This window comes from Danio aesculapii, chromosome 14 (genome assembly GCF_903798145.1).
Source record: "Danio aesculapii chromosome 14, fDanAes4.1, whole genome shotgun sequence".
NCBI classification, from domain to species: Eukaryota; Metazoa; Chordata; class Actinopteri; order Cypriniformes; family Danionidae; genus Danio; species Danio aesculapii.
In genome coordinates this window covers 35428370-35447019 of record NC_079448.1, presented here as the reverse complement: position 1 = coordinate 35447019, position 18650 = coordinate 35428370, and the positions used below count along the sequence as shown (strand labels likewise).

The 18650-nt window shown below is 37.8% G+C and overlaps 1 protein-coding gene across 4 annotated transcripts; it reads left to right on the top strand.

Moving 5' to 3' along the window:
* Positions 1–292: 292 nt before the first annotated feature.
* rab41 (RAB41, member RAS oncogene family) lies at positions 293–17709 on the top strand. 4 transcript variants are annotated; one of them, XM_056471933.1, is made up of 8 exons: positions 293–493; positions 1453–1511; positions 5536–5589; positions 8055–8160; positions 8589–8700; positions 13151–13244; positions 14347–14413; positions 15860–17709. In XM_056471933.1, the coding sequence occupies exons 1-8, from the start codon at positions 415–417 to the stop codon at positions 15922–15924; spliced, it is 636 nt and encodes a 211-aa protein (XP_056327908.1). In that variant the 5' UTR covers positions 293–414; the 3' UTR covers positions 15925–17709. The 4 variants fall into 4 exon arrangements, with proteins under 4 accessions (XP_056327908.1, XP_056327906.1, XP_056327907.1 ...); XM_056471931.1 differs by lacking the exon at positions 13151–13244 and adding an exon at positions 8947–9040; XM_056471932.1 differs by lacking the exon at positions 8055–8160 and adding an exon at positions 6053–6158.
* Positions 17710–18650: the final 941 nt, after the last annotated feature.

Genomic DNA, 18650 nt, shown 5'->3' with positions numbered 1-18650 from the left:
TGCGCTTTATGTGAGAGTTAAGAAGAAAAAATATGAATACATCAATTTACAGATGCTACTAGTAAGATAAAATGAACAGGTTTATATGCTGCACAGGGGTTAGGCGTGACAGTTGAAGTGAATTGTGTTTCAAAACCTAGTCAGCTGCCTACCAAGACAGCATTTTCGCCCCTCATGGTGGCATGATTTGAACCAAAACAGCATATGAAGCAGATTTCTAGCGATATTATTATTGTCACGCTCTGAAACAACCCCACAGCGCGTTCTGCGTTTCCGCCAGTGGCCGCAGAGAGGCGCTGTCACTCAGGAATCATCCGCTATCGGCGCTCCGTCACTGGACTGTACAGTGTGTCCTTCGTCCACGCACGACAATAATAACATTTATAAAGCTGTTGTTTAGTATACTCGATAAATATGTCCACTACGACCGGTGGCGGAGAGTTCGGCAACCCTCTGCGGAAATTTAAGCTGGTTTTCTTGGGCGAGCAAAGCGGTAAGTGTTGAGATATGTGTGTGTATGAGACGTGGACAGATAAATGGACAGGCCAGGTGAGAGGATGCTCTAGGAGAGAGGTTACCTAATAACCACGTAAACAATGATCTGACAGATATTATATTTTTGAGGACAAACACTTGAAATGTTACCGAAAACTATTGTCACGAGCAGACTTCATGTGGTATTGAACAGCTTTGCAGGATCCGAGCTGTAACTTAACGTTATTCGACCGACACAGATGCTTTTATCAACTCTTTTATGATTTATTTAATAACTTATGTGTTAAATTGACATATTTTCCCTTTGTGTTTTCATATTCTTGCTTGTAGACATCGAGGGGATACATCAAGTCCTTGTATTAGCATGTTTGTGTTGTCTGTGCACAATAGCCATCTCCCAGTTTAAAGGCATTTTGTGTATGATCACATTCATTATAACAATCTAACACAGATAATGCCAATTACATTGTATTTGAACTGTAAATAAACGCAATAAATTATATATAAAAGAACGGCGCTGTCTTGTGTGAAGATGGTTGCTAGCTGTTAGCGGTTAGCATGCTTCTAGCTAGCCGGTTGTGACAATCAAGATCATGAGATCATAAACCACATCAGGGATGTCTAACTGCCACATCATCAACGTCACATCCACGTATACGTTTATAATGGCTGGATTTGATGTCTAAAATATCACTAGCGAGCTGTCTTAACGAGAGTTTCTGCATGTCTTGGATGTGGTTATGTTGCTGTGATAGCAGGACGGCGACACCCATGTTGCCAACACGGCGAACAGAGTTCAGACTCATCCTGCAGATCCATTCATCCCTTCCCTTCCCCACAGCTTCATACGTTTGACGTAAAAACCTTGCTGTCTTTGCAGGGAACTTACAAGATTTTGAGACGCATCCACTGTGAGGCCCTTGTTTCTAATGTTTTGTCTTGTCTTTTCCTCCACAGTGGGCAAAACTTCACTCATCACCAGGTTCATGTATGACAGCTTTGATAATACTTATCAGGTAACTGTCACGGCCCATTTTATATTTATTTTATGTTTATTGACATTTTATCTGTCTCATGTGAAGGATGCTTATCATGTTACTATCTGCTCACAGGCTTTTTTAAAAAGTGGACATTTTAAATGTAATTATGAGATAGATTTAAATGCTGCATTTTAAGCTCTTATTTGTTGGATTAGCTTGTCTGATGGTCATCATAACCAGACTTCTTGATGTACTAAAACATTTCCTAAAGATTTAGAGCATAGGTGTCAAACTCAGTTCCTGGAGGGCCGCAGCGCTGCACAGTTCTGCTCCAACCCTATTCAAATACAGCTGATCCAACTAATCAAGGCGTCCAAGACTGTGATTAGTTGGATATTGTGTGTTTAATTAGGGTTGGAGCAAAACAGAGCTGCGGCCCTCCAGGTATTGAGTTTGAGACCCGTGATTTAGAGTAAAGAAATATGAGAACAATACTTAATTTTTAAATACAAATGTATTACATCATATGTCATTATAAAAAAAGAAATCTGTTTAAAACTAGCCTATTATCATTTATTAGGCAAACACAAACCGGTCAGCACATTCAGCTTGCCTCTTTCATGTCGAAGCGATAGACAGCACAGGATTCTGCTTGGTCTTAAAGCTTTTTCAATGGGTTATTTTCACAATTTATTATGATGGTGTAGCAGTCAAAATAGGATAAATGAGCTCATGTATGGGACAAATTCTGGACCTTAGCCTGGCTCATGGTATTGTTGACTTTGACAAAGTTGTATTGTGAAGACTTTTTTTCCCCAATGTTGGTTGTTAATAGGGATGCTTCGATCAGGAGTACCAATTCCTTGTCATGGTGATTGGTCGATACAGAGTACCGATTCTGATTCTTCAAGCTTTACAATGAATAAAGCACGTTTTCCCTCTAAGTATGAACCTTAAGTGAAGATCTCTCCTTGCCTAAGAGAATGAATGAAGGATGTTCCATAAAATTCCTTAAACATGTCTCTTATATCTGTTAAGTGTGGACATGTCGTGGTCAGAAGCAGCTTTACAGAAAATAATAGATAAAATAGTAAAAAACACAGAACTTTGTTTTTATACATGTAAAAAGGCCTAAATACATGCAATTCCAATATTTTGCTCTCCAACTAGCACGTCAACTAGCACGACAGCCTCACAGCAGCTCGATCGCTTGAGACAGGGATGTGCACTCGAGATATCTTTACTTTGCTATTCATCTAACCTAACAAATGTAAGAAAACATCACCGTGCCTCTCACAATCTGTTCTCTTGCTAATTCCCTCTCATCTCCATGATTTACGGGGTATTTTATCCAATTCAAAACGCCTGTGATCAGTTCATGAGATCGGCCAGATTGGCGAGTACCGACTAAGTCATAAAATTTGATTATCGGCCGACGCCGATCGATCGGAGCATCCCTATTCGTTAATTGAAAAGGTCACTCATTATCAAAATTGTACTCATTGTCTTGTTGATCCAAACATTTGTTTCTGCAATGGAATGCAAAAGCAGACAATATGTAGAAGAGTCACAGTGCTATATTACATGGAACAATACATAAAATAAACCATGCAATAAACAAAAGATATGTAATTACAAGACAACGTTTAAATAAATTTGACACTCCAGCAGTAACATTTGAAAAGAAAACACTTGTCATGTTTTTTCAACAATATACATCATTTATTTAACATTTTGACAGTGGGGATGTTTAGCTTTTTGCAAGGTTATATAGGCACTTGAAATATTTATGACGTGCTGTAACAGCTCTGTGGGAAAAACACATAAAAATCATAATTATATACATTCTCCTAGATAAACGCACTACTGTTCAAGATATTTAAAAAATCTCTGTCTATTTAGTTTTTGTTCATCAGAAATACAAAACCTGGAACAATGTGAAATATTACAACTTTAAAATAACTGTTTTCTTTGTAAATATTTAACACACTATTTTCTTCTGTGACACCAAAGCAAATCATTACTTTAGTCTTCACTATCTCATGATCCTGCAGTAATCATTCTAATTTGTGATTTTTGTGCTCAAAAAATAAATTTCTTTTTATTATCAAAGTTGAAACTGTAACTTGCTCTTTTCAAGATTTACAGATGAATAGAAACTTCAAAATAACTTAATCTATTTTATTTATTGCCCAATTGACAAACATTTATAAACATAATTTCTAGGGATGCTCCGATCAGGATTTTTGCAGCCGATACTGAGTACCGATTCTTTGTCATGGTGATCGGCCGATAATGAGTACAGATTCTAATGCTTCAAGCTTTACAATGCATTAAGCACATTTACCGAGTATGAAACTTAAAGGTGCAGTAGGTGATTGTCATCAGAACATTTTTTGTTGTGCTGGTTGAAAGTCTCATCACATTTCAATAGTAATGATTAAAGTAAATGATCTAAATGTATTTATATTTATTTTTATATTCTGCGTAAGGCATAAAACAAAAACATTTTCATCCAATAAAATATTGTCGGGCCGATAATTCCCTTAATTCTGTTAAGTAGCCCAAACTGTCTGTCAGCAAATGTAGATTTCAACAACTGTGGACACGAGTGACAGCGCTAAAATCAAATGCTGAATCAAAACTTTAAAATCCTGAATCAGTATTGTGGTTAGTTTTGCATGCTGGAGGAAGGACGACACCATGGCTGAAGTATTTCTTTTAGACAGGTAATCTTATGTTTTAAAATGCAAAGCTGATGTATATTGTGTTTTACGAATGGGTTATATGCACAGAAGTGTTGTTCAGCCATTGAAATGTTCCAGTGAAATATTGATGTTACTATTTTCAGGTTCATAAGGGATCTTTTACAGCATCGATAATGTAGATTTTTATTTAGTTTAACAACTAAACACAAGTAAATAGCGCTATTCAACCAAGCCTGCTTTACTGAGATGAAGATGGTTCATTCATTTTTGAACAATGACAACCTGTGTTGGGCTCCCTATATTGTTTACCACACTGCTCTGAATATTCAGTCTGAAATAGCATGAAATGGCTTCGTAATAAGTGTAATTCCTGCACGCCGCCGGCCAACCACTAAGCATACAGTAGTCACTTTAGGACAAAGCACGTGAGAGAGTGAGACTAATAAGAGATTGATGACAAGTTTTACTTGCTACACAACTGAAAACCTGCTAGATAAACTACAGTTTTTCGTTCAGACTTGTAGTACTTTAAAGTACTATAAAGTTTTTTAACTTGTGAATGACATGATCTAGTGGGTCTCTGTCATCTTTAATGTGCGCGTTTGTGATTTCAGGACGTGTGGCTTTGGAAGACAGGGGAGGGATTGTCTTTGAAAGATATCATGCTAACCGGTTAGCATTTAGGCAGATCACCTACTGCACCTTTAAGAGTAGATCTTGCCTTACCTAAGAAAATAAATTAAGGATGCTGCATATAATACCTTAAACGCATCTCTTATAACCATTTAGAAGTGAACATATCATGGCCTGAAGCAACTTTAGACAGTATAAACAGACAATAGACTGTATAAACAGGTCGCAATGCATCCGAGCGCATCACTCGATCACAGCCCCACGTATCATTTACCTCCTCACATGTTGTGGCTGCTGTAAGCTATGTGTATATATATACAGTGCAGGAGTGCACACGCATCTTTCTCTACTTGTAAACTCCTGAACAAACCCCTACAGTTGGTATATGAGATAGATAGTCCAGATTGGCGAGTACCGATCGAGTCATGAAATGTGATTTCATGATTTCAGCCGATTGATTGGAGCATCATTACTAATTTCTTTACAGTTCACATTTCAGCTTTTAGAAAGTAGTTTTAAGATGCCCAATAGAAATTTAGGTTTAAAGTTCAACAATGCACTTTTTAAACATTGACTATGGATTTCTGTGAACAGAAATCTCTGCAAAATGTCTCCTTTTGTGTTCCACATCAGAAAGAAACTTTAAGAACAAAACAAACATTTATTTAATTGCCTGCTTTACAATGTGCACCATGTTAACAAACTGTTTCTCTCCATAGGCAACTATTGGTATAGACTTTCTGTCAAAAACCATGTACCTGGAAGATCGCACGGTAGGACAGATCAACATTTCTAAAATAATTTCCAACGAGTCTCTGTGTGTCCAGGCCTTTTGTTTTATTCCATGAAAGTGTGTTTGCATAAAGCCTGCTTTAGTCTGAACATCGACTGTCAGAGTGAGTTAGTACTGGAGGAATAGATGGTTTTGACACACACTGGCTCAAATCATTCACCATGGTGTTTTCTAATACCACCTGTTAGCTCTGTAAGACGTCATTATTTATTTATTTCAAGTCTGTCAGGTGATTTCACTGTCTATGTCACAGATTCATCATTTGCGTAATTCCTGGCGCATGCTTGTAGCTCATCATCACACTTATGTCATTAGTTTGTGGTTTATTTTGATTTCACCTCTTTTTAAGTTTGGTTGTGTCTTTGTCCACCTCACCCCACTCTCTTCCATGGCTGGGTGCTGAATGGGTCCCCATGCCTGTTGCGCTGCATGGACGGTCATAGATTCGGCTACAGCTGTGGGACACTGCTGGGCAGGAACGCTTCCGTAGCCTCATTCCCAGTTACATCCGAGACTCCGCAGCCGCAGTGGTGGTCTATGATATAGCAAGTAGGTAGCTAGTGCTCCTGCTTCACCACATGGTGGGGTCATGTTGGGTACAGCTTGAGTAAATGGCACTCATGTTGCTTTATAAGTATGCTGGTTTAAGCATTGTGTGAGGAAAAAATATGTGAAAGGACAGTCCATCTAATTTCAATTCAGTCTTCATTTGCTCATTCATGTCAAAACTCCCCAAAACTTTTCTTATGTTTGAGATAAATATGCATTTGGTTTGTCAGATAATTGTTGAAAATTAGTGTACAAGTTTTATGGGGTTTACACTTAGTTTTGATTGTTTTGGTTTTTAAGTCTAACAAAAAATTAGCTGTTATTATGTACATTTTGCAACATAACTTACCGAACCTCTCCAAAATATTCTGTGTGCTGAGCAAAATTCCAGTCACATTGATCTGTTCATTCCCAGGAAGCATTTTTGTGTTTAAGAGACATCTGATAGTCATCCAAAAATAGACTTCTTGGCAAAATTGAGGCTAAATTTGGACTGTCAGTGAAAATCTAATCTAACAATAGTCCAACAACAGACTAATCATCAAATAGACACATTTGACAGTTCATTCCTGTCTATTTGATGACTAATTTATTTTTAGAGGTCTATTAGATTTTCACTGACAGCCCAAGTTTTAGCCAAGATGTCAGGTTTTGGGTGTCTATTAGAGCACAGGTGTCAAAGCCAGTTCCAGGAGGGCCGCATCCCTGCACAGTTTAGTTCCAACCCTGCTTCAACACACTTAATCTGAGGTCCCACTGCACTTTTAACCCCATAGACTTCCATTCAAACGCACGCAAATGTGGCAGACCGGAAACGCAAGTTCGTGCTGCAAGTTTCGCAGCTTGATGCATTGAAAAGTTCAAGCTTGGTGAACTCTGACCTACAAAATTGCATCACGTGATTGCATGAGACCAATCGAATATCAAAACAGGACCTCTCTGAATAGAAATGTAAAATATGAACCAGTCGCTCGCATTTTTAAATGTCTAATCATCTTGTTTAATCCCACCGCTTTTCGCAGCGACATACGACAGAATTTTGCACGCACAAACTCTAGTATGACCGCAGCTTTACCTGTAGGTTTTTAAACAAGCCTGAAGGACTCTATGTTTGATCAGGTGTGTTTAATTAGGGTTGGAACTAAACTGTGCAGAGCTGCAGCCCCCCTGGAACTTGACTGGAGTTTGACACCTGTGTATTAGAGGATTTTAAACCCAAAAATGCTTGGAAGGTACTTAAGATGGCATTTTTTAGCAATTCAAAACTCATAAACTAATAAAATAGTTTAATTGATTGATTGATTGATTGATTGATTGTTCATTCACACTAGTAAATTGTGAACACAAAGTTAGCGTGTTACGTTTTTAATTTGGGACTCCTTTCAAGATCCTTTAAAAGGTTAAGCGTTCCTACATGGATAAAGAAAGTAAAAACTTTATTCAGTCTTTGTTCCACAAAAGAAAAGTTACAGCATTAGAACAACATGATGAGTAAATGTTAACATTTTGTGTCCCATCCTTGTGTTTTATGAGCGCAAATTGGGCTTTGATGCATATTCAGAACAATAAATGAAACGTAAACAGCAATACTTGTTCATACAGAGTGCCCTTTGCAAAGCATCATGCAGAAATCCGCGTCATTCAGAGAGCAGGAATGGAGAAATGCCTTCATAAAATCATTCTAATTATAAAATCCATAAGTACTGAGAACTTCAAAGCAAAAATTGATCAATTCTGTATGTGCATTTCTCCTTTTCCTTCATGTTTTGTTTGTTTGATGTTGTCTTTTTCTGCTAACCCTGCTCCCTTGCCCTATCCTCTCTTTATATCTGTTCTCTCTTCTGCCTTTCTCTTTCCTCTCTTCTCTTTGCACGCATCGGTTTGCTGGTCCCTCAGGTTCGGCTCCAGCTGTGGGACACTGCAGGGCAGGAGCGCTTCCGCAGCCTCATTCCCAGCTACATCCGAGACTCCACTATTGCTGTGGTGGTCTATGACATCACCAGTGAGTCCGAGCCTCACTCATTGGGTCAGCAGGGATCAATGCCTTAGGGGCACAGTTAGCACCATTTGGCAACTGCTCCTAGGTCATGCCAGTTCATCTTAGAATGGTTGCTTGGGAACTGTTAGTTAATTCAGATTGAATGTAGATTAAAGAAGCTTCCTTTTAACCATGAGCTGATAAGTTTGAGCATCAACATGACCTGTTCTTTAACTTAACCGTCCTGTTTTTTTTAATCCTCACACTAACGTTCTGCTTGTATACTTTCCTCTAAGAGTGCTTGGCTTTGAAGTGATTCAGGTGTGATTTGATCACTGCCAAATTCGGATTGTGCAAATTGATTTTCAGATATCCAATCAATGAAATCAGTTTGAGTAGATCACAAGACTTTTAGCGAGTCCATATAACGTTTTCCCCCTTTGTTTCTTCAGATCTCAACTCTTTCCAGCAAACCTCAAAGTGGATAGATGATGTCAGAACAGAGAGAGGAAGCGATGTCATTATCATGTTGGTTGGCAACAAGACAGACCTGGGTGATAAAAGGTAAACAAATCAGAGAAGACTGATAAACCTTTTTGTTTGTCCCTCAGATGTTCCACTTTTAAGTTGTGTTTTATTGCGTTTTCTCGTTATCATTATTTTAAGTGTTATGTTGATTGATTTGTTTCTGTTCAGTCATAGTTTCTCTTGTGTTGATTTTTATTTTTGATTTTCCATTACTCCTTTTTGTTTTTCATATTTATTCTAATTTGCACTGTGTCCACACACCTGCACTATGGACTATGGCAGGCAAGTGTCAGTAGAGGCAGCAGAGAAAAAAGCTCGGGAACTGGGGGTGATGTACATAGAGACCAGCGCCAAAGCTGGCTATAACGTCAAACAGGTGGGTGACACCATACAGCTGTAGTGCAGGTCTATGTTTTCTCAATTCTACAACACAATCTGTGGCATGATGACCACCGAAAAAACATTAGACTCGATGGTATTAGACTCGTATTTCGATGGTAAAAACAAGCAAAACACAATTACAGCAGCGAAATTATAGTGGAATCCTGTCAAGCAAACATGCATCCACCTTTAATTAATGCTTTAAATAGGCTAATATTTTCAAAGTATAACTCTAAAACAGGGGCGTCAAACTCCGTTCCTGGAGGGACGCAGCCCTGCACAGTTTAGCCCCAACCCGACTTCAATACACTTACCTGAAGGTTTAAAACAAGCTTGAAGAACTCCGTTAGTTTGAGCATGTGTGTTTAATTAGGGTTGGACCTAAACTGCAGAGCTGCGGCCCTCCTCGAACTGAGTTGGACACCTGTGCCCTGAAGTCTCATATTTTGGCAAATGTAGCATTGCTTAGAGAACAAATTACACAGCGGGTAAATTTGAACCAAACGGCTTTCAGTTGGTCAATGGCACAAGTTTGACTTAAACTAGTTGTAAAATCATGTCTTTTAATGTGTTGTAATGTTTTCATCCTCACTCAAATCTGGTAGAGTGATTATTAAAATGACTTATTCACATTCAAATTAAAGTTTACACTTTTTTTCCCCTTGTTTGTCATTTTTCTGTTTTCTAATCACACAGTTGGTTGTTATTTACCCAATGATAACACCACAGAACACGGAAAGTACCATATCACATGCACCGATCCTGCTGCCACAGATTTCTGCAGAAAATAGTCAATCAATTACATTTCCAACCTCTTTTAATATTTTTTATGACATATTTGCCCTGTTGATTATGCTTAAAGCTAATGATAAAGTCTAACCCACTTTTAAGCATTTCATCATATCTAAATTCATTCTGGACTCATACTGCAATGTTTTGAGGGGGTCGAATTAGTGCAGAAAATGTACAAATACCACAGATTCTCTTGTTCTGGGCATAGCTAAATAAATAGTTGAAGAAGTACACAAATTATAAATAATTGTTTTTGTTTATTACTGCAGTAAAATTATTAAGTACTCCCTTAAAGGTGCTGTATGTATGTTTTTTACTTTTCTAAAGCAGTGGTTCTCAAACTTTTAAGCCAGTGACCCCCAATGTAAGATCGTCAAGAACTCGCGACCCCCCCACTACCAAAATATATCCAAACAATAAAAATAACTTATTTTAAGTTTTATAAACAGATTTATTGCATTTGAAATCAACACTAATCAAAACTAACAGGCAAAAAATATATATATGCATGCGTGAGGAAAATATGTCTCAATGAAATCCCGTTATCACAAGAAAACACATTTTTATAGCATAATGGAGTGACCAAAAGATAGATGGACGAACCGCTCACCGGCCCTGCACGCACTGCTTGGCATGAATTCATTAATGAATCTGTTAACAATACGTTAACTGTACTGTGTTCTCACAGATGGTGTCTGATATTGCAAAGATGCTTTTGACATATACCTTATTATTTGTATACATCATTTTAATAGCAATACCGGTCTTTTCAAGAGCTGCAATATTAGTTTAATCTTGGTCAGTGCAAGCCCTTTTGCGATGGTGTGTGTGGTGTTAAATTTTACATATAGCTGACAGTGTCTGGCCATTAAATGACGAATTATACAGAACCATGCTTAAAATGTGTAGATGTGGCAAACTGTTACCTGAAAGTTCCGTCCCACAGACTTTACAGGAACGCTTTAGTTATTTTCATAGCGGACTTGAAGCCAATGGAAGTCTTTTATCCACTCTTGGAAAAGTGTAGATGGTGGATTAACATTCACCACGTGTTCAGTAATCAGATGTGCCATTATTTGTAGCTTTAGCTGGTTTCTAAAACTAAATCTGTCAGTGTTTTCATTCTTTCATCTTCAGCGCGTTACATTTTCGCGGTTGTATCTCCTGTCATCTGAAGGCAGAAAGCGTTGACTGAATGATTCAGTCTAGCGCAGTGGGCCAATAAGAAGAGCGCGAAGGCGGGACAAGCGTTGCCGGCTTTGTTTACTGCAGCAAGTTGACATGACAACAGTTTTAAACTGTTCCTGAGCGCTGCGTTTTAAGTGCAAAGATTCATTCTGCCTGAATGTGTCCTAAATACTTTATGAGTTCATCAGTGATATCTTTAAAAAATCTGAAAATATTAGCTTTCACTTATAATACTGAAAAATACATATTATAATCACTGAAAATTACACAAATTTTAAATCACTCTCGCGACCCCTTGAAATTATTCTGTGACCCCAATAGGGGTCGCGACCCCCAGTTTGAGAACCACTGTTCTAAAGCATAAAAATGCCATAATATGTTTCCAGAGATTTAAGAAACCCGCTAAGTGAACCTTCTTGTTTATCTGAAAAACAATGCAGATAGGCATTTAATGCAGATTTGCAGTCAGATATTCTGCTTTGAAAATGTGCGTTACATGCCGGAATGTTTGTCTTTGTTTTGGTACCTTTAACTCGCCCTATGCCAGCTTAGCCAAGGATATTTCAGCACCTCGGTTGCCTTGGTGAAAAACAGCGTATTTCATTCCTTCAGTCAGGAAGGCTCTCAAAGTATGCGTCTGTGACCGAAATGCAACCTCCGGTGGACAGTAACAGACTCTAGAATGAGACGCAGATTCAGAGTTTCACATGAGGTTGTTAATTAGCCAATAATATAAGTATTACGAACATAAACATTTGGTGAGCAGGTTACATTGTAACCCAGTGTCCTAACAACACGCTACGTGATGAGATACGCAGTGTTAAGCTATTTGGTTGTTTTCACCAGATGAAACACCAGAGAAATTTAAATGCAGTTATTCAGAAGCACATAATAGTGCACTTACTGCACTCTAGCGAAATGGTAAGGTTTATAATCTAATTAATACATGTTAAACCTCTAACACCTTATTAAACCTTTAACATTATTAAATGTTCATGCTGAATGACTGATATGTGTTGGTTTGCACTGAGTCACAGTTTTAAAGTTCAGTTTCAAACAGATTATTTTATTTTCAAGATCTGATGTAAACTATCTGCTGCTGCTTTCAGTAGTATGGCAATAAATGCATATAAAATGGCATTCAAACTGACATCATTGTCATTTAACACTGAATAAAGCACATGAGGTATACCTAAGGAAACCATTGCGAGTTTTCTGTTGTTCAGCTGCAAGAAATAGAAGCCATTTCTAATATATCAATTTCAGGTCTTGGTTAGGACAAAAATGCCTTTTAATATGAAAAATATTCCTTCTATTGCGTACCGTTGCTGTTATTTAAATCAGTGTTTAGGCTCGATCGTCAGACGCCTGTTGATGTTGTCAATCTGGCAACATGCACTTGCATGTATTTTGAAACTGGAGTGCAATATCTAGTTCAACCACTGGGTGTCAAACTTACATACTGCACCTTTAAATGTACAGTAGAGAAGTTTGATTTACTTAAGTAAAAATAATGGCAGCTGATTTATGAATGGATGTTTTTTTTGTTAAAAGAAATCATTAACATATTAACAAACGAATTATTTACCATCCAAATTTATCAGTTAAGATTATTATGACTTCTCCGGTTATAAAAATAACCAGTAGGGACATGGTTCATGTAGTGAAGTAAAAGTTTCTCACGGTAAAAATACTAGGTAGTACAGATACTTGAGAGATGTACTTATACCAAATGTACAAGTAGAAGGACTTGCCTGTGAGTAAATCATAGCAGAATATTTATGCATGGGTGAGCTTTTTCAACTGAAAATTATCAAGGGATCTTGATATAACCAAAGTGCTGATGACATTATCATCACCTCCCTTGACACAGTGTTCATGTTTTGTCCTCGAGCAACAAATGTGTTTCCTGTGAACAGCCTTTTGTTGAACTGCAGTGCAGTGATCTCTATGAGTTCCAAATGTCAGCCGTTTCTCAACTCTTTTGGGTCTATCAAAACACTAATTTCTCTTTTTCTCCTTTTACTAATGTGAACTTCAGTCAATCTCTGTCTCTTTCTCTTCTTGATGACTTCCTCTTGTCTGTATTTCTTTCCTTCCCCCGCTCCTTACTCTGGCCGAGCAGACAGATTACCACGGAGGAGGGCGAGCAGAGGGCTAAGGAACTGAATGTCATGTTCATTGAAACCAGCGCAAAGACTGGCTACAATGTCAAACAGGTAGAATCACTGAGAAGCGAGGACGGCCTGCTCTACCTTCCCTTCACCACGTCTATTTTCTTCTGCTGTCTTTGGTTTCTATCTTTCTCTGCCTCGCCTGTCATTAGCCTCACGTTCACAGGGGTCCTGTGCTGTTGGGCTGCTCTTCTGTCTTTTTTGTTTTGTTTCGTTTGCTTGAAGTGCTTCCCATGTAATACCACAGATGTCCTTTGCATGTCAGCCTTAGATTATTCTGCTTTATGTGCCATGTTGTAAGACCACTTGCAGCTCACAGGCTGGATGTAGAAGTTTTAATTGGTTTCTGATTAGCTGATTTGCTTTTAGCATCTGATTGAGTAGGTTATGAAGCACCTTTTTTTGTCATTATCATCAGAAATGCACTGTTTTACCTCAATGCCCACAGACAGTTATCATTTGTTTTTAAAAAGGGGAGACTGGGAGTAGTTATGCATAAAAAATAAAAAAGTTGTCATATGAGCGACATTTCAATGCAAATATGTAAAGAAAATATTTTATTGAGAGAGGATGTAATGAAGTGACATTTATAGTGTCAAAATATTTGAAAAGTTCTTGGAAAGGATCACGATTTCTACTAAATTAATAAGCAGCACAACTGTTTTCAAAGGAATTTAATCTATACATGTGATGTTATTTATTTATTTTTTTAATGAATTATATGTTTATATGTACATATAAAGTACTTTCTAAAAAATTGTATACAATTTATTCATTGCTGTTTTTGCCAACCAAATTCTAGCTGATCATGTCTTAATTTCTCTAATATTTTTGCTGTTTAAATACACCTGAACTTGTTTTAAAGGCACTTCCGTTGCGAGAACTTACACCCATATTTTATGAAAACATGTCACACAATATTGTCATATTGTCTCCGGGCAGTTTATATGGAAATACTTGCAACCTAGACTTCAAAGAATGTGTCTACAAATGAATGAACCTTAACAACCTAACATGAGAAATACCGACTGAAATAATGTGTGACAACCACACCAAGTCTCCCCTTCTATCAGGACAAATTCATTTAGGCACTTTTTGCTAAGGCATTACAGATTTTAGTCTCTAATGAACTTTCTTTTTTCTCTAGCTGTTTCGTCGTGTTGCTGCTGCTTTGCCTGGAATGGACAGCACACCAGAGAAGAGCAAAGAGGACAGTATCCTTCACATGCAGCATAAAGGGCTTCTGACAATTATGACATCACTTGTATTAGGATGTCTGAATCAGTTTGTCCACAACTGCCTGAAAACACAAGATCAAGAGCATTTCTGTTTTTTTTCTTTTCTTTTTTTACAAACTTTAACCATAATCATAACAAATATTAGAAATAGCCTTTGTTTTACAGAAATGTATATATTTTTTTGGCACATGTACCCAGTTGAGCGTACACCTTTTGAATTCTACTGATAACACATGTGGCCCTGGACTAAAAAAACACAAAGTCATATGTGGCATGGATTAGTCTGTTGGAATAGCCAAAAATACATTGTATGGGTCAGAATTATTGTTTTTTTCTTTTATGCAAGAATCATTAGATTATTAAGTAAAAATCATGTTCCATGAAGATGTTTAGTCAATTTCCTTCTGTAAATATATCAAAACTTAATTTTGGTTAGTCATATGCATTGTTTTTTTTAAAGACTTTACATGTAATATTTCTCAATACTTAGATTTTTTTTAGGCACCCTCAGATTCCAGATTTTCAAATAGTTAAAATATATTATTTATCATAACAAGCCAAACATTATTAAAGAGCTTTTTGTATTTTTTTTAGCTTTCAGATGATGTATGAATGTCAATTTTTTTTTATTTTTATAAAATTGACATGTATGACTGGTTTAGTGGTCTAAAGTCACATATGTGTGTATGTGCTTTAAACCCCCAAAGTTATGTACGACATGGAAGGCAAAGTGGGACAAAAAGTGTTTAAATATATTAAAATACACTTGCATAGACTCGCACAGTGTGTCAGCGATCATCATATTATGTGACTGTCAAAACAGCTAAATGCAGCAAATTTTGAGACTTTGCATATGACACATAATGCTAATAGTGTCAATATGTATGCTAGCACCCCTTAAGATGGTTAGCTGTTAATGTTGATGGCCAGTTTATTTTGGCCCTAATGGCCTTCCATATTGATACATCAGGCTATCCATGTGCTGTTGATGACAAAAAAAATCTTTTGTTACTGAATGCCCTAGATTATGCATAAAAATCAAAGTTTATTTTGACATTAAAAGGATAATCACCCCAAAATGAAAATTCTGTCATTTAACTCAGCCTTTACTTGTTTCAAACCAGTTTGCGTTTTTTTTTTTTTGTTCTGCTGAACGCAAAAGAAGTCCTGCTTGAAACCCATAACCGCTGACTTCCAGAGAAGGAGTGACAGATTCAGTGTAAGTCAGTGGTTACGGGTTTCCAGCATTCTTTAGCACATCTTCTTTTGTGTTCGACAAAACCAACAAAATGAACCTGCTTTAGAACAAGAGTGAATAAATGAGACAGAATTTTCATTTCAGGGTGAACCATCCCATAATGACACTTTTATTAACATCACCCAGTACTTTCCCACTTACAGATCCTTAACCTAAACCCTCAGTGATCGACATCAAACTGGAGAAGCCTCCGGAGTTGCCTGTTACCGAAAGCAGCTGCTCATGCTAGTAAACCACCCTCGTCCCCCAGCAGGCCCTATGCCCCCACTCAACCCCCCCTCACACACACACACACACACACACACACACACAGCTTGCCTCTCAGTGGTCACTCACTCCTCTCACGGCCCCGTGTCACGAGCCAAGAACCCTTTCTTTCTCTTCGACTCAGTGACTTTTCAGAGTAACCGTGTGGATGTGCCACAACTCTGTATTCAAACGGATTCCAAAACATATATTAATGAAGGGGGAAACGTAAATCAAACATAGATTAAATGCGAAAACCATTCAGATTCTCATCTGTTCTGGCTGCATGGCATTATATGGGATTGCAGACTGACATAAGCTCATTTGCTCTTGAGTTTTCACACATCAGTGGCGTCATTGTGAAGTGTTTCAGAGCCCGAGCTGATGTCCTCTTGTTTTTTTAAAGGCCTTTTTAAGAAATTTCACTGGAGGAAGAGGTTGAGATTATTGTGTTGAGAGGCTGTAAGCTTCTGTTACCAGTTGGTTTTGTTTTTTAAACTCACTATTTTGTTAGCAAAAGTTATTTAATCTGATTTTGAAATGGTCATATCATTAATATTCTGTATAACTGGGTGTTTTTTTGTGTGTTCTAAACGGTATTAGGGACCAGCTATCATTTAAAGGTCTTTTTGTTTCAAGAAAGATTCACGTTCGGCCAATAATTGAGCAGTTTTGTTTACGAGAGAGGTCTCATTCGAGAACAGGCTGATTTTATATTCGGAGGGTTGCATGGAGGTCGAATGTATTGAGTTGTGGGGGGGAATTTTGGATTTAACATTCTTAGAAAAGGGAAAATTGCTTTGTAAATGTATTTAATTTCATTAAAACTCAAAGCCTAAGATATTTAATGACTTATCCACAACTTTAATGGTAAAAAAAACCCTGTATGTACTAACAAAACTATGGTAACTGAGCTTGGATATGGAAAGCATCAGCAATTCACACTAATTCCACTCATCATTTCCTGCCTTGTTTTTGCTGTGCGAGTGTAGGAGCAGCATGCAGTTTAGAGACGGTTTAACACGAAATTGCCTTGCTTGTTTTGTTGTCATAGTGCACCAGATCAGGCCGCAGCGCTGTGCTTTGCTCCAGCCTGTTAACATTGCATAGAGCTAACGACTTTTTGAGTTTGGGATGTTTCGATTTCCTCCTTCGACACGGCTGTCGCTTGGTGTACAGACATGTCTTGGTAGTGCTTGTCGTAAGACTGTTGGTTTCATGTGTTTATTTATTATCTCACTAGTTAGTGAAATTGTGTCGTGTGCTTGACAGGAATGGCAGCAATGTGCAGGAATCAAAGGTTGATGTGTAATTTGCATTGCTGCCTGGCTACTGTATCGCAAAAACCTGCTCATGTCACTCTCTCATGTCCCATCTGTAACGCTGGGTTTCTACAGTATAGCTTGAGTGGGCTTTTGTTTGCTGGCGGAAACACCTCAGCACTGTCGCTTTTCCTCTCATTCGATGACAAATCCTAAAAAACAAGGGCATCAGGTGCGTTTTAAGCATTACCATTTAATATGGTTTGATTACGTAAGAATTGACATAAGAGTGAAAACCCTCCTGAACAGCTCTGTCACTCGTCACTGACTGAATACTCAGCTGCGTGCTCTTCTGAAGTGTGTTGGTCTGTTTGAAAATACGCTGTCTACTAGTGTTTAGCAAAGTTTGTGTGAACAAAGTACTATTATTATTATTATATGCTGTAAAAATGGAAGGTTAAAGAGACACCAAAATGTATCACATGAATAAAAGATATTTCACCAAACTTTGCTCTTGTGTGTGTGTGTATAGTATTGATTTATAAATGTGGGGTTGAATGTTATCAACATTCATTAGTCCCTTTGTTAATCTGGGGTTGCCACAGTGGAATGAACCGCCAATTTATCCAGGATATGTTTTTATGCAGCGGATGCCCTCCCAGCTGCAACCCATAACTGGGAAACACCCATACACTCTCTTTCACATTCATACACCACGAACAATTTAGCTTATTCAATTCACCTATAGTGCATGTCTTTGGACTTGTGGGGGAAACTGGAGCACCCGGAGGAAACACACGTGAACACGGGGAGAACACGCAAACTCCACACAGAAATGCCAACTGACCCAGCCGGGGCCCGAACCAGCAACCTTCTTGCTGCGAGGCGACACCGCTATCCACTGTGCCACCATATTATTAACATCCTCCATGTATTATTATGTAATTACATTACACGATCATAGGCAGTAAATTTTATGGAATGCATAGTGATTGTCAGGGGCGGACTTAACCAATCCGCAACCGCTTAGGGCTTTGGGAAATTAGGGGGCTCCGACCAATGCCAAGAAGCCGAATGTTAATCGTCCTAAAGCTATTTTACTATTTTTCTATCATATGTTGTAAAATCTGCCTCTAACCACTATCTCTAGTCCCAGATCACAAGTATGGCTAATTAATTGTGCGTAGTTTGGGAGCTTTTTTTTTTTTTTTTTTTTGCAAATATATTGTATTTTGAAGAAGGTTCCACTTAAAATTAAATTTTTAACATGCAGTTTATTTACAAAAAAAAAAAAAAAAAAAGAATCTAGAGAGAACATAAATATCTATAGAGAAAGAAGAGTGTTTTAAGTTTTCAATATACCTGGAATTGCTTAGGGCCCCTAAATCACAAGTCCACCCCTGGTCATTGTAATAATTCACTCAATTTTACTTTAGCTTACCACTGA

Excerpts from the sequence above, each read along its gene's own strand:
- rab41 (XM_056471933.1), top strand. The coding sequence starts at position 415 with ATGTCCACTACGACCGGTGGCGGAGAGTTCGGCAACCCTCTGCGGAAA. Across the intron at positions 5,590-8,054 it reads TGTACCTGGAAGATCGCACG|GTTCGGCTCCAGCTGTGGGA; the intron begins GTAGGACAGATC and ends CTGGTCCCTCAG. Across the intron at positions 13,245-14,346 it reads CTGGCTACAATGTCAAACAG|CTGTTTCGTCGTGTTGCTGC; the intron begins GTAGAATCACTG and ends TTTTTTCTCTAG.